Consider the following 11987-nt stretch of genomic DNA (forward strand, 5'->3'; position numbering starts at 1 on the left):
GATAAAAGCATAAATAATTTTTTCTACAATTTCCAGGTTAGGGTGAGATCTGCTCAATCAGTAATATCCCTCCATGTTAAACCTTACTCAATGAAGCTGTTTGCGACACTTTGTTTTTTCTTCCCCTCTCTTGTCTGGCAGAGGACCGTCACCTCAGTACGCTGTCCTCCTCCACTGTTTCCTCCTTGCTGCCATCACCAGGAGATCCTGGAGCCGAGCCGGTCACACCTGTCCCCTCCTTTATCGAGCAGGACTCTGTCAGCATGTCAGAAGGTTCGCACTCCTCCTCTAATCTTTATCGTATTTCGTGCACCGTTACCCCTGCTCTACATGCCGTGTGCGTGCTCACTTTCAGACGTCTTTGACGGACACCTGCTGGGCTCCACTGACAGCCAGGTGAAGGAAAAATCCACCATGAAAGCAATCCTCGCCAACTTCCTCCCAGGAAACAGCTACAATCCCATCCCTTTCCCATTGTAAGTACTGTGCTCTAGGTCTGCGGGCCGTTCACTTAGTCACTGATCACATATTGGCTGAAGTGGTAGATATATTTGATACTAAATAGAGAATTAGATACTTGTATAGTAAACAATACCATTAGGAAAAATAGTGTACTGTACTTAAAAGATGGAGAAGGCCACTATGACATAAGCCATTTGTGTTTGGACTAGACTCAGCGTTAGCATTTTAGCTTCCACTATGTTGCTTTTTGATCCAGAAGTGATCCAGTTTAGATGAGAGGGTGGAGCGCTAGATTATCATCTAAGGCTAGGAAGCTATTGCTATAAAGGGTGGGGTGTTATTATAAATGAAGAAAATGTGATTGTTGAAGCCAGTTAAAATAATTCCCAACTTTGCTTTAGCCATCCAAAATAAAACCCCAAAGAGGCATGGACCACCTCACATTCAGCAGGCGTTGTTTCTGACTGCTGTGTCACATGTTTACAGTGATCCAGATAAGCACTACCTCATGTACGAACATGAGCGGGTTCCCATCGCAGTGTGCGAGAGAGAGCCAAGCTCCATCATCGCCTTCGCCCTCAGGTGACCACCTGCTTCCCTCCTCTCTGTTTTTAAATTGGCACTATTGATGTCACGTTTGGAAAAATATGCTAAAATATACGATTGTCACCATTCAGCTGCAAGGAGTACAAAACAGCACTGGATGATCTGTCTAAGGTGTCGAACGCAGGAGGAGAGGAGACTTCACAGCCCAGCAGGTACGCTGCATTCCCACCGGAGCTTCAACTCTGTGCCTCAAGATCCACTGTGCAGCTGTTAGCTTATTTCTGTTATCTATTAATTATGTTTGCACTTAATTAATGAACACAATACATCAGAATATGGTGAAGAATTAAAGGTAACGTCCTTATTGTTAACAATCATTTAAAATGCTAAGGTACTTTAATTTCATATATCCTCTTTAACCCCAGTTTAATTACGGAGCATCTCTCGCAGCTTTCCAATCCCATTATTTTCGTTTGTGACGAAGTGGCATCATCACACAAATCAAAAGAGAATAATCTGGCTGTTGGCTCTCTTCTTCCAGCCAACAGCCCAAGTGCCAATTTCTCACAATCTACATTTTTAAAATAGTTATTTTTATATATGTATTGATTGTGGTTAAATAGGAGCATTTAGCACCTTTAGACCCTCGGGAGATGGGGGAGACCAAAATTGATACTGGACTCTAAGTGAATGTTGGATAATAAAGTGATGACGATAAGCCAAGCATATCAACTGAAGTCATTAACATGACTCTTCAGGACTTGTTTCTGCTGCCCCCAAGTGGCCAAACCAGCCACACCAGAGTTGTGTTGTGTTAGAGGATAGTAATGGTTTGAAAAGCCCAGCAGTGTAAGAGCAAAACGTACTCTAAAACTCAAATGGTTCAAATTTTAAACAAATGAATTCAAATGTGAGTCGAGTTTTCTACTGTCTGGTCCTCAGTGGTGGAGAGAGCCGGGTTAAGAGCAGCCCTGCCAGGCCCACCGAGACGACAGCATCACAGCAGAGTCGCAGCAGCACAGACACAGATTCTCTCAGTAAGTGTTCACATACAACACAAAGTCAGTGAAAGAGCAAAGGCTGTAGAGGCGTACCTGGAGGTGCAATGTTTCAATTCTGTCTCTGTTTTGTGCAGAAGAGGCCGACTCAGCAGATAAGCAGAAGAAACAGGCCCTAAATCCACACGTTGAGCTGCGTGAGTGTTTTATTATTACTGTTTTCTTAACTGCTTTTCCAGTCGGGGGCTGAGAGTGGTGCACACTGGACAGGTCACCTCACGGCTTCACGCTTACTGTGGCAGAACGTGCAGACGTCAAACCAAACCTTGTTGGTTAGGACACAATGCTAACCACTGCATTACTGTGTTGCACACTCTTTGGTTCAAGCTGAATGCTATCCCTCTGATAAATGTGTCTAAGCCTGCTGTTCCTGACTGCCTTCTTATTTTCAGAGTTCTCCGATGCCAACGCCAAGTTCTACTGTCGGGTCTACTACGCCAAGGAGTTTCACAAGATGCGAGAGGAGATCATGGAGAGCAGTGAGGAGGATTTCGTCCGCTCGCTGTCCCACTGCGTTAACTGGCAGGCTCGTGGGGGGAAATCTGGAGCTGTGTTCTACGCAACAGAAGGTTGGGGCTGATATCCTCACAGATACAACATAGATATAAAAGGGGCACATGAGCTTGCACAAGTATGTATGTGCACATGTGTAAAAGGAAGCGTGCTTGTGCTTTTCTAAATAAAATAGTAAGTACAAAATGGATGCAAAACATCGTGACACTTGTGAATATGGCAAATAATAATAAAACGCCAAACCTCTGCTAGCTTCAGACACTTCAGGATGCATGTTTTGTTCTTTCCTCTGATGTAAGTCCTGCTGTGTGTCTTGTCAGACGACCGCTTCATCCTGAAGCAGATGCCCAGACTGGAGGTCCAGTCCTTCCTGGACTTTGCACCCCACTACTTTACCTACATCACAGGAGCTGTGCAGCAGAAAGTATGCATCATATACACTCGCACCGTTTCTAACCATCTTATTGCAAATGAGTAACGAGCGTGTTTGCACCACAGCGGCCGACGGCGTTGGCGAAGATCCTGGGTGTGTACAGGATTGGCTACAAGAACTCTCAGAACAACACGGAGAAGAAGCTGGACCTCCTTGTTATGGAAAACCTGTTTTATGGACGCAAGATGGCTCAGGTCAGAGATGTGGTGTCACTCTGCCTCTCAGTGCAGATAGGACAGGACACACTGTTTATTCTTGATGTAGAACATGGAAAGGACAATACTTGTAACATGTTTGTCCATAATTCATCAAAGTGTGAACAAACGTGTTTACAGGTCTAACACAAATCTTAGATCCATCACAGTTTCCTCAGTAGTGGCTGTTCGGATCATGAGGACCTTTTGACCTCTGTTGATGCTGTGCCGTCCCTGCAGGTATTCGACCTCAAAGGCTCGCTGAGAAACCGCAATGTGAAGACAGAATCGGGCAAGGAAAGCTGCGAGGTGGTCCTACTGGACGAGAACTTGCTAAAGCTGATCCACGACAACCCGCTCTACATCCGCTCCCACTGCAAGTCCATCTTACGAGCTGCCATTCACAGCGACGCCTACTTCCTGTCTAGCCACCTCATCATCGACTACTCCCTGCTGGTTGGGCGGGACGACGCCACCGAGCAGCTGGTCGTTGGGATTATAGGTGAGAGGAGGAGGAGAAGTGTTTTTTGGAGACTTTTGTTGGGGTTTTGTTTTAATTTGTTCCCCTCTCTCGTTTCTGCAGATTACATCAGGACGTTCACCTGGGACAAGAGACTGGAAATGGTTGTTAAATCCACTGGAATCCTCGGAGGCCAAGGTAAATGTCATAAAGCCCACAGAAAGTATGGCTGCATATGGAGGGATGGATTACTTAGGCTACGTTCACACTGCAGGCGAAAGCACATCAAATCTGACTTTTCTGACCCTGTGCGACCCATATCCCATCATGCTATGACAGTGTGAACGGCACAAATCCAATATTTTCAAATCCGATCTGGGTCACTTTCGTATGTGGTACTGAATGCGATACATATCTGATGTTTTAGAAAGCGACTGCTGTTTGAACGGTCAAGTCGCATTAAATCCGTCTTTTACGTCACTGACACAAGACGGACGCCAATTATCAGCGCCCGAGAAGACATCGTGAACGCTTCCTGGCCATCCAGTGTAGATGTCAGTGAAACTGTTGGGAAGACAACGTTGGAGAAACGTGAACATTTTATTTGTACTGTATAATCTGCAGATTCTGACAGAAATCTGCAACTATCCTTTGAAGCACCGCTCCTCTAAAACAGCAATAAGGATCATTATTAGGCCATTTGTAAATAACAAAATAACTTTACAACTTGAAGCTAAATTGGGAAACGGTAAATGGTAAATGGCCTGTATTTGTGTAGCGCTTTGCTAGTCCCTAAGGATCCCAAAGCGCTTTACACAACCAGTCATCCACCCATGCACACACACATTCACACACTGGTGATGGCAAGCTACATTGTAGCCACAGCCACCCTGGGGTGCACTGACAGGGGCGAGGCTGCCGGACACTGGCGCCACCGGGCCCTCTGACCACCACCAGTAGGCAACGGATGAAGTGTCTCACCCAAGGACACAACGACCGAGACTGTCCAAGCCGGGGCTCGAACCGGCAACCTTCAAATTTTAAGGCAAATACTGTTTGCTCTGGGTCTAAACAGAGCGCGTTGTGTGTGACGTCTTCTTTTGCACATGCGGGCCGCTTTGAGGGTTCACACTAGAGCGCGTCTGCTGTCACATTTTAATTGTAGTGTGAACACGCAGACAAAAAAAATCGGATTTGATCAAAAAATCGGAATTGAGCATTAAGACCTGCAGTGTGAACGTAGCCTTAGATATTTGTGTCCAGCTCGTGTAGGGGCTGTGAAACGTCAAGTCACCCTTAGTGTTAAAGCTCGGTGTCAAATCTGAGCACATAGACGTGAAACCTAAGATAAATAAACTTTAACACAAAGCCAATGAGAACAACAGAGAGAAAGTGGCAATAGTGGAGTTACTCTCCAACATATGAAGCCTGAGCTTTTAGCTCACAGGAGGTTCATGTGTTGGCTTCAATAATTTAAACTTCAGCCAGTTTTATAAAACACTTTGAGTGCTTAGGTAGAGTTGAATATAAATGTATATGTGTATATATGACAGAATGCTTTTGTTTTTCTTCTTCATCGGTGTACTTCCAGCTGAATTACAATCCTCCTCCTCCTCTGACGTGTTGCTATGCTTTGTTTCCAGGGAAGATGCCCACTGTGGTTTCTCCGGAGCTGTACAGAGCTCGCTTCTGCGAAGCCATGGACAAATACTTCCTGATGGTCCCTGACCACTGGACTGGTCTGGGAACTAACTGCTGAGACTGAGTACTGATCAACAGAAACACAGCCGCTGTGCACAAAGCAGACTTTCCTGTAAACGCCTGGCTGAGAGCTAGAAGCACACTGGACCTTGTAAATCTTTAAGAATGGTGCAGGCTAAATCCTAACAGACAGCAGCGTCATTCCAGCAGAGCCAGCACTCTGCATCCGTGGCATTATGAAAACAGTCTAGAACATTCAGTTTTATCCCAGTATAATCAGGTTCTAATGACTAACCCTCTGGATTCCTCTTATTTTATAATTAGTGCCATGAGTGGAGCCACTGACGGTAGTCGCCGTGGCAGTTTTAGTTTGTTAAAAAGACTCATTCATGTAATTTAAAATTTGTAAATGTAAAGAGATTATGTAACTATTAAAAGGTTCTTATCAATATCTTCTGTTTCCACTGGTGTTAATGAAGATAGATGCACGAATATAGAATAGAATAAACCTTTATTATCCCACAGATGAGAAATGTCGGAGTTACAGAGCTCTTACAGCAAGGGAAAAATGAAAAATAAAAGGAAGACACAAGGTGGTCCTATAAACATAAGCAAGTTTGTATATACATGTTGTCACCTCAGCCCTCAACATACATCTATGTTGCAATGGCTCGTCTTAACTGCACTCTTTATCAGACAGAGAACTGAAAGACAATCAAAAATACTTCCGGCTTCTTGCTGGGGATCATTTTCTGTTTTTAATATTATTTCATTCATTTCACAGGATCGAAAACAGGGTTTAACCAATCATGAGAGTTTCAGTTACACTGGATGCTGTTAAAGGATGAGTGATGAATGAATGGGACCGTTAAAGTACTTTACTTGAGAGTCCTCACCCAGTTCTTCTCAGCACTGTGGAACTTTTTCGTGTCTTTCAGCTTGTTTTGGGGTTTTCAGGCTTTCCCAAACCACTTCATCACATTAATTGACCTGTTTCTAATAATTAAATCTGACAATAAGCACACTGTCAGACATTTCTGTTTTCTTCTGTGGGAAATGAGAAACAAGTGTTTTTGTGTTGTTTTTAAATAGTCCATACATTAATCCTCTTAATGCCCCTTTACTTGTGATTGGCTAACATCTGGGAGCCTAGTGAGAGGTAGCAAGCATTGCAACCTGTCTGTACTTCATGGGTGTGCTGTGCCTGTAGCATTGACCATATAAAGCATATGCTCTGAGAAACATGAACACGGACAGTGTAACGCAGGTGTCAAACCTAAAGCCCAGGGACCAGAATCAGCCCAACAATCAGACCAATGAGGAGCACGACATCCGAGCAGCATTGAGGAGAATTGAGGCAGACGGCATCACCGGCTGTCTGCTGCGCTGACCAGCTAGCAGGTGTGTTCTCTTCCATCGTCAATGAGTCCCTGGCGAAGTCTGTGGTCCCCACATGCTTCAAAAGATCCACCATCATCCCTGTGCCCAAGAACAGCAAACCCTCATCCCTGAACGATTACCGGCCAGTTGCACTGACCTCGGTAGTAATGAAGGTGTTCGAGAGGCTGCTGAAGAACATCATCTCCTCCTCCATCCCAGACGCCATCGCCCACGACCTGCACACCACCCTCAGCCACGTGGACAAGAAACAGGGTAACTATGTGCGAATGCTGTTTGTTGATTACAGTTCAGCGTTTAACACAATAGTGCCCTGCAGACTGTTCACAAAGCTGAGGGATCTGGGACTCAACAGCCGTCTGTGTGCATGGGTGTTGGACTTCCCCACTGGCAGAACTCAGGTGGTGAGGGTGGGTAGATGTGTCTCCGACAGCATCACCATGAACACAGGAGCACCACAGTGGGGTGTGTCCTCTCGCCACTGCTCTACTCCCTCTACACTTCAGACTGTGTGGCCACCCACGGCTACAACACCATTGTGAAGTTTGGTGACGACACAGTGGTGTTGGGCACCATCTCCAACAATGATGAGGCGGCCTACATGGATGAAGTGAAGAATCTGGCATCATGGTGCCAGGACAACCACCTCCAGCTGAACGTCAGCAAGACCACGGAGCTGGTGGTGGACTTCAGAAGGAGTCAGCACAGAGACTACAAGCCCATTATCATCAATGGAGCTCCAGTGGAGAGGGTGCAGTCCTTCAAGTATCTCGGTGTCCACATCTCCTCAGACCTGACATGGTCTGCCCACATTCAGGTCCAGACCAAAAAGGCCAGGCAGCGCCTGTATCACCTACGACAACTGAGGAAGGTCAGGGTGTCTCCAGAGATCCTCAGGACTTTCTATGCAGGTGCTGTGGAGAGCATCCTCACACAGAACATCACATCCTGGTCAAGGAGTGTGTCAGGTTACATTTCACTCTGTGTTATACTTGTATAACTATGCATGTGACGAATAAAGAACCATTAACCTCCAATCAGGCCCGCTAGGGAGCTCTGGAAAATGTGAAGGACAGAAATGTCAGACTTTTAACTGTATTTTCAGCTTTTCCTACTGATAAAGACCCCACGGTCACTTACAGTATACTGAAGTAATTCAGTTACACACATCTGTAATTTTACACATTTAAAATCTGTAAGCACAACTTGTGCTTTCTTTCATTTACTACAGCAGCATTTCTTTATCATGTAGAGACATATTGTTGAAATTACTCTTCTCTGTCTTAAACTAATCATTGATTACATGAGTAGTTAGGTTTCTTTACACTGACAGAAACTGGGTTTTCACTGGTCTGGCCAGATCAAAACAGGTTGTATGTGACCCACAATGTAAGATGAGTCTGACATCTCTGGTGTAATGAGTCTCCTCACAGATTGATGGAAAAAGAAAAGAATTGGCATGTTTTTAACTCCAAACAGATTTTTATTGTTGTACAGTTAATATAAAACAAAGTGGAGGTGACAAACAGCCCTCAGCATGCCGTACTGCATCAGGAACTGCTATGAAAATCACACGACGATTGTCAGGCCTGCTGAAGCTCATTTTCTGGTTGAATACTGGCGGACAGGCTCTGTCTCTCAGGGACAGCGGAGGCAGTAAAGACTGTGCTTGCTAACAATATGTGTGCTTATCTGGCAGCTAACAGGATTCACAACTCATTACATTTTAAATCCAAAGTCAAACAAAACCATCTGGGATGGAGATTTCTTCATACAAAGCTTTCCCTTACAGTACATAATGTAAAAAACAGGTGGATTTCATATCAGTACCTAAGCTAGTGCGCACACACACACACGGCTGGAGATATTGTCTTTTTTTCTTATTGTCAACAAATGACTGATAACTAAGTCCTTGCTCTGAGCCGCAGGCCTCGACTGTTGTTGCAAAGTTGAAATCGATCTTGCTGTAGTAAGACTCACTCGTGTAACAATAACAGAAGACTAAAAGGCTTTCCACTCGGAATACGTTGGAAATCAAAGGCTTCCAAATACTCACTCAACTGGGTGAGTATTACGAGTTAATCATCTAGCAGGAAGAGTATGAGGTCTGACGGTAAAACCTCCTTAATTTATTGCATGAGGAACAAAAGGATTTATGGAGCAGTGGATTTGTTGACAATAAAATTAGGGGGATTAAATCTCCAGCCTTTAACTCTCTCGGGTCTAAGTTGTCACAGGTGGTGACCCCGACCCTACCCTAGGCAAGCAAACATCATTTTTTCCTTTTTATTACTTTGTTCTCCAAAATCTTGGCAATCAGGGGCCAAAGAAAAAATCAGTTCAACTGACAACACGAAAAACAATTCACATTTTTTGCAAAAACTCAAAAGCAAAATGATGACTTAGACCTCAGAGGTTTAAGGTGACAAAACAACCAAAACTGTGTCAAACACTGTCATTCAATACAACATAACCACTCATATTTAGCTCAACGCATTAAAGAATAATTTCACACAATTCCAAAAAAACTGGTGGTACCTGGTGGTGCTCAGCCACGCCTAGTTTTCGTTTGTCCAGGTTTTAAGATTTGCACCTCCACAGAGAGGAGAAAGAGATCGCTGTTTTCACGGTTTCAGTCATTTCCCAACTTAAACGATGAATCAAGTATTCCTTCTTTCTTCTTGCAGTGAGATTTATATTTATAGGTCCATTCAGTAACTGTGCTTTCAGTCACATCATATGACCACAGCAGCACATCAAGTCTGGTTTTACAAGTTTGACCTTCAAATCCATTTAGCAGCTCCTCATAACTGACGGCTGGTTTGGAACTTTCTTCTCACTTTTAAAAGTGTCTGGTGTGTACAAAAGGCGAAAAACCTACACAAACAATAAAACGGTAGAGGTCTGAGGTAAATCTCTCAAAGCATGGCTAAAATCTGCACCACTGTACCACCAACACTTTTCCTATTTTGCAATAATAGTGAACTCATCCTTTCCAACTACTAGCACAGGATATGTCATAAAAGAAAAAAAGACTCATCAAGGCACTGGACACATTCGAAACAATGGCACATAGCTGGCAGAGCGACAAACAGTGGGGAGGAATGTGAGGAAAGTGGTCAAAGCCCTGTGTTAATTTACATTTAAGTGCTGGCATTGTTTGTACCATCGTGTAATGGATCATATATAGCACAACAGAGCTAAACAGAGCTTTTCATTGCCTCAGAAATTTGGTCTTTGTTGAGAATCTGGGCATTTACGATTAAACATTAAAGTACAAAAAAAGAAGCTTTGCCTGGAAGTGTGCAAGCATGCACAACACAACAGGTAGGGATGCAAATGGAGTGAAAACAGTGCAGATGGCCATTCAAGGCCAGAGGACAAAATGCATAAATCTTAGTCATAATCTCATCTTTCAATCTGATCTCCACAGACCTTATATTCATCACTAGGTACATCCCCATTACCTTATCACATCACTCCATTAAAAGTACAGATGGTGCTTCAAAGAATCAAGAGAACAGCCTTTGTTTCATGGCCACAGGAAGTCATTCAAGTGGTGGACACAAGCGTCTTTATCTCTTCAGTCTGGTTTTAAACTGGAAGAACCCCCAGGCTGGTTTTAGCATAGCAGCAATGCTAACCCCCATGGTTGATATCTACAACTCCACCTGTGATACATTAGTTCTTGACTTTACACCACATACTGACAATACTGAATGTTTTCAAAAATGTCCCGAACAACAACATTAGATACCACTAGCTTTGATCTAATATAGTAAAAACACTTTGTGCTAATGTAGCAGCTATTTTCTTTAGGCTAACAGCACTGCTAATGCAATCCTTTTTTTAATTGAACTAGGATTTTGACTTATCTGTGTAGCTACTATACTACCATAAAATGTACCACGCTTTGATTAATATAAAATTAAATCAGATATAAATGCATCCTTCAACATGAAACATGAAATGGCTAACATAGCAAAAGATTTGTCAGGATTATGCTAACGTAGCATGTATCTATGTCCTCTTGAGGCTAACGTTAACTTATTTAACATTAACAGACTATCATTATTACTGTTCAGCTCTTCTGAACACAGCTTTGTGCCTCAGTGTTTGCATTAGCATTTAAATTTATGCTGAAACACACGTGACTGTGGAACTGAAACGAACTTGGGATATTTATTTATTAATTGACGTGAGGGAATGTGGAAAGAAGTGGAAAAACTTCAGGGACAAATATGTTTACCCAGGATGTTTCCATCAGCTGGAAACATCAGTGGACATACCCACTTGGTAATTAACATGTAATGAACCAGCACAAGCATAAATGCTGACGGCCACTTACGTGGGTTACACATGGTAAGCTCTACCATGATTTACCACAGAACTCTAAATCAGGCTTGAGGAATCTTTCGTCAGGGCTGTGTCATCTGGATTTCTCGATGTAAAGGTCATTGAGATGTACCTAGTGTTTCGTATCCTCTATTCTGGTCCACAGTTGAACTAGGAACGTCTTTCGGAGAGGCCACACAATTCCCATTCTATCCAAACGTCATCCAAACCAAACAAAAACCTACAAATTTGTGCTTCAGCTGTTAAACAGTTAAAAACAAGCTCTATGTACCTGTTTATGTGACCTTTTGTCACATGTTCATTATTTACTCGTGGAAGTCAAATATTTGGTACAACAAGCCTAAAATCATAAAAAGTTTAAAATTACACTCTGATTTCTTAATAGTCTCCTTCGTTTTGTACAAACAGTTAAAAATGGCTTTTTTTAAAAAGACAACACGAGTCTCCGCAGCGAGCTGCTGTGCCGTGCAGAGACTAAGTACCGAGGTCGTTTGGATTTAAGCACCCGTGAGTAGAAAGAATGAACCGTGGTGTAAATTAACACAAGCATGCAGACCCAAACTGGTCCAGATCGAGTTCTTGTTCACGGAGCGACTCGTTGGGCTCCAGTCAGTCAGTCCTGGGCAGTGCAGCTGCTCCCATCTTGGTTTTTCTTTTAAAAAAAGAGCATTACAAAAAAAGAAGCTGCAGGGTCTCCAGCCTGGCGTCAAAGCAGAGCGATTCAGTTCGTGTTCATGTTCCCAACATGGGGAACAGAAGATATAGACACTGCATGTGGAGCACCAAAGGTTCAATATTAAACAAACAGAAGACATGAGAAATATGAATATTATTTAACCATCTATTAGAAAATATTCCAACTCATC

At 43.4% G+C, this 11987-nt stretch overlaps 1 protein-coding gene across 7 annotated transcripts in view; it reads left to right on the forward strand.

Annotated features, from left to right (window-relative positions):
- The window catches only part of pikfyve (phosphoinositide kinase, FYVE finger containing), a 30924-nt gene extending 25106 nt beyond the window's left edge, over positions 1-5818 (forward strand). For all 7 annotated transcript variants that reach the window (XM_026143836.2, XM_080290294.1, XM_026143831.2 and 4 more), the window contains 12 exons: positions 142-273; positions 356-476; positions 949-1044; positions 1140-1220; positions 1951-2045; positions 2144-2203; positions 2459-2635; positions 2900-3003; positions 3078-3206; positions 3447-3708; positions 3790-3864; positions 5310-5818. In XM_026143836.2, the coding sequence (XP_025999621.2) occupies positions 142-273; positions 356-476; positions 949-1044; positions 1140-1220; positions 1951-2045; positions 2144-2203; positions 2459-2635; positions 2900-3003; positions 3078-3206; positions 3447-3708; positions 3790-3864; positions 5310-5425 (1448 nt within the window). In that variant the 3' untranslated portion in view covers positions 5426-5818. The remainder of the gene's footprint in view (positions 1-141; positions 274-355; positions 477-948; positions 1045-1139; positions 1221-1950; positions 2046-2143; positions 2204-2458; positions 2636-2899; positions 3004-3077; positions 3207-3446; positions 3709-3789; positions 3865-5309) is intronic.
- Positions 5819-11987: the final 6169 nt, after the last annotated feature.

This window comes from Astatotilapia calliptera, chromosome 16 (assembly GCF_964374335.1).
Source record: "Astatotilapia calliptera chromosome 16, fAstCal68.1, whole genome shotgun sequence".
Taxonomy (NCBI): domain Eukaryota; kingdom Metazoa; phylum Chordata; class Actinopteri; order Cichliformes; family Cichlidae; genus Astatotilapia; species Astatotilapia calliptera.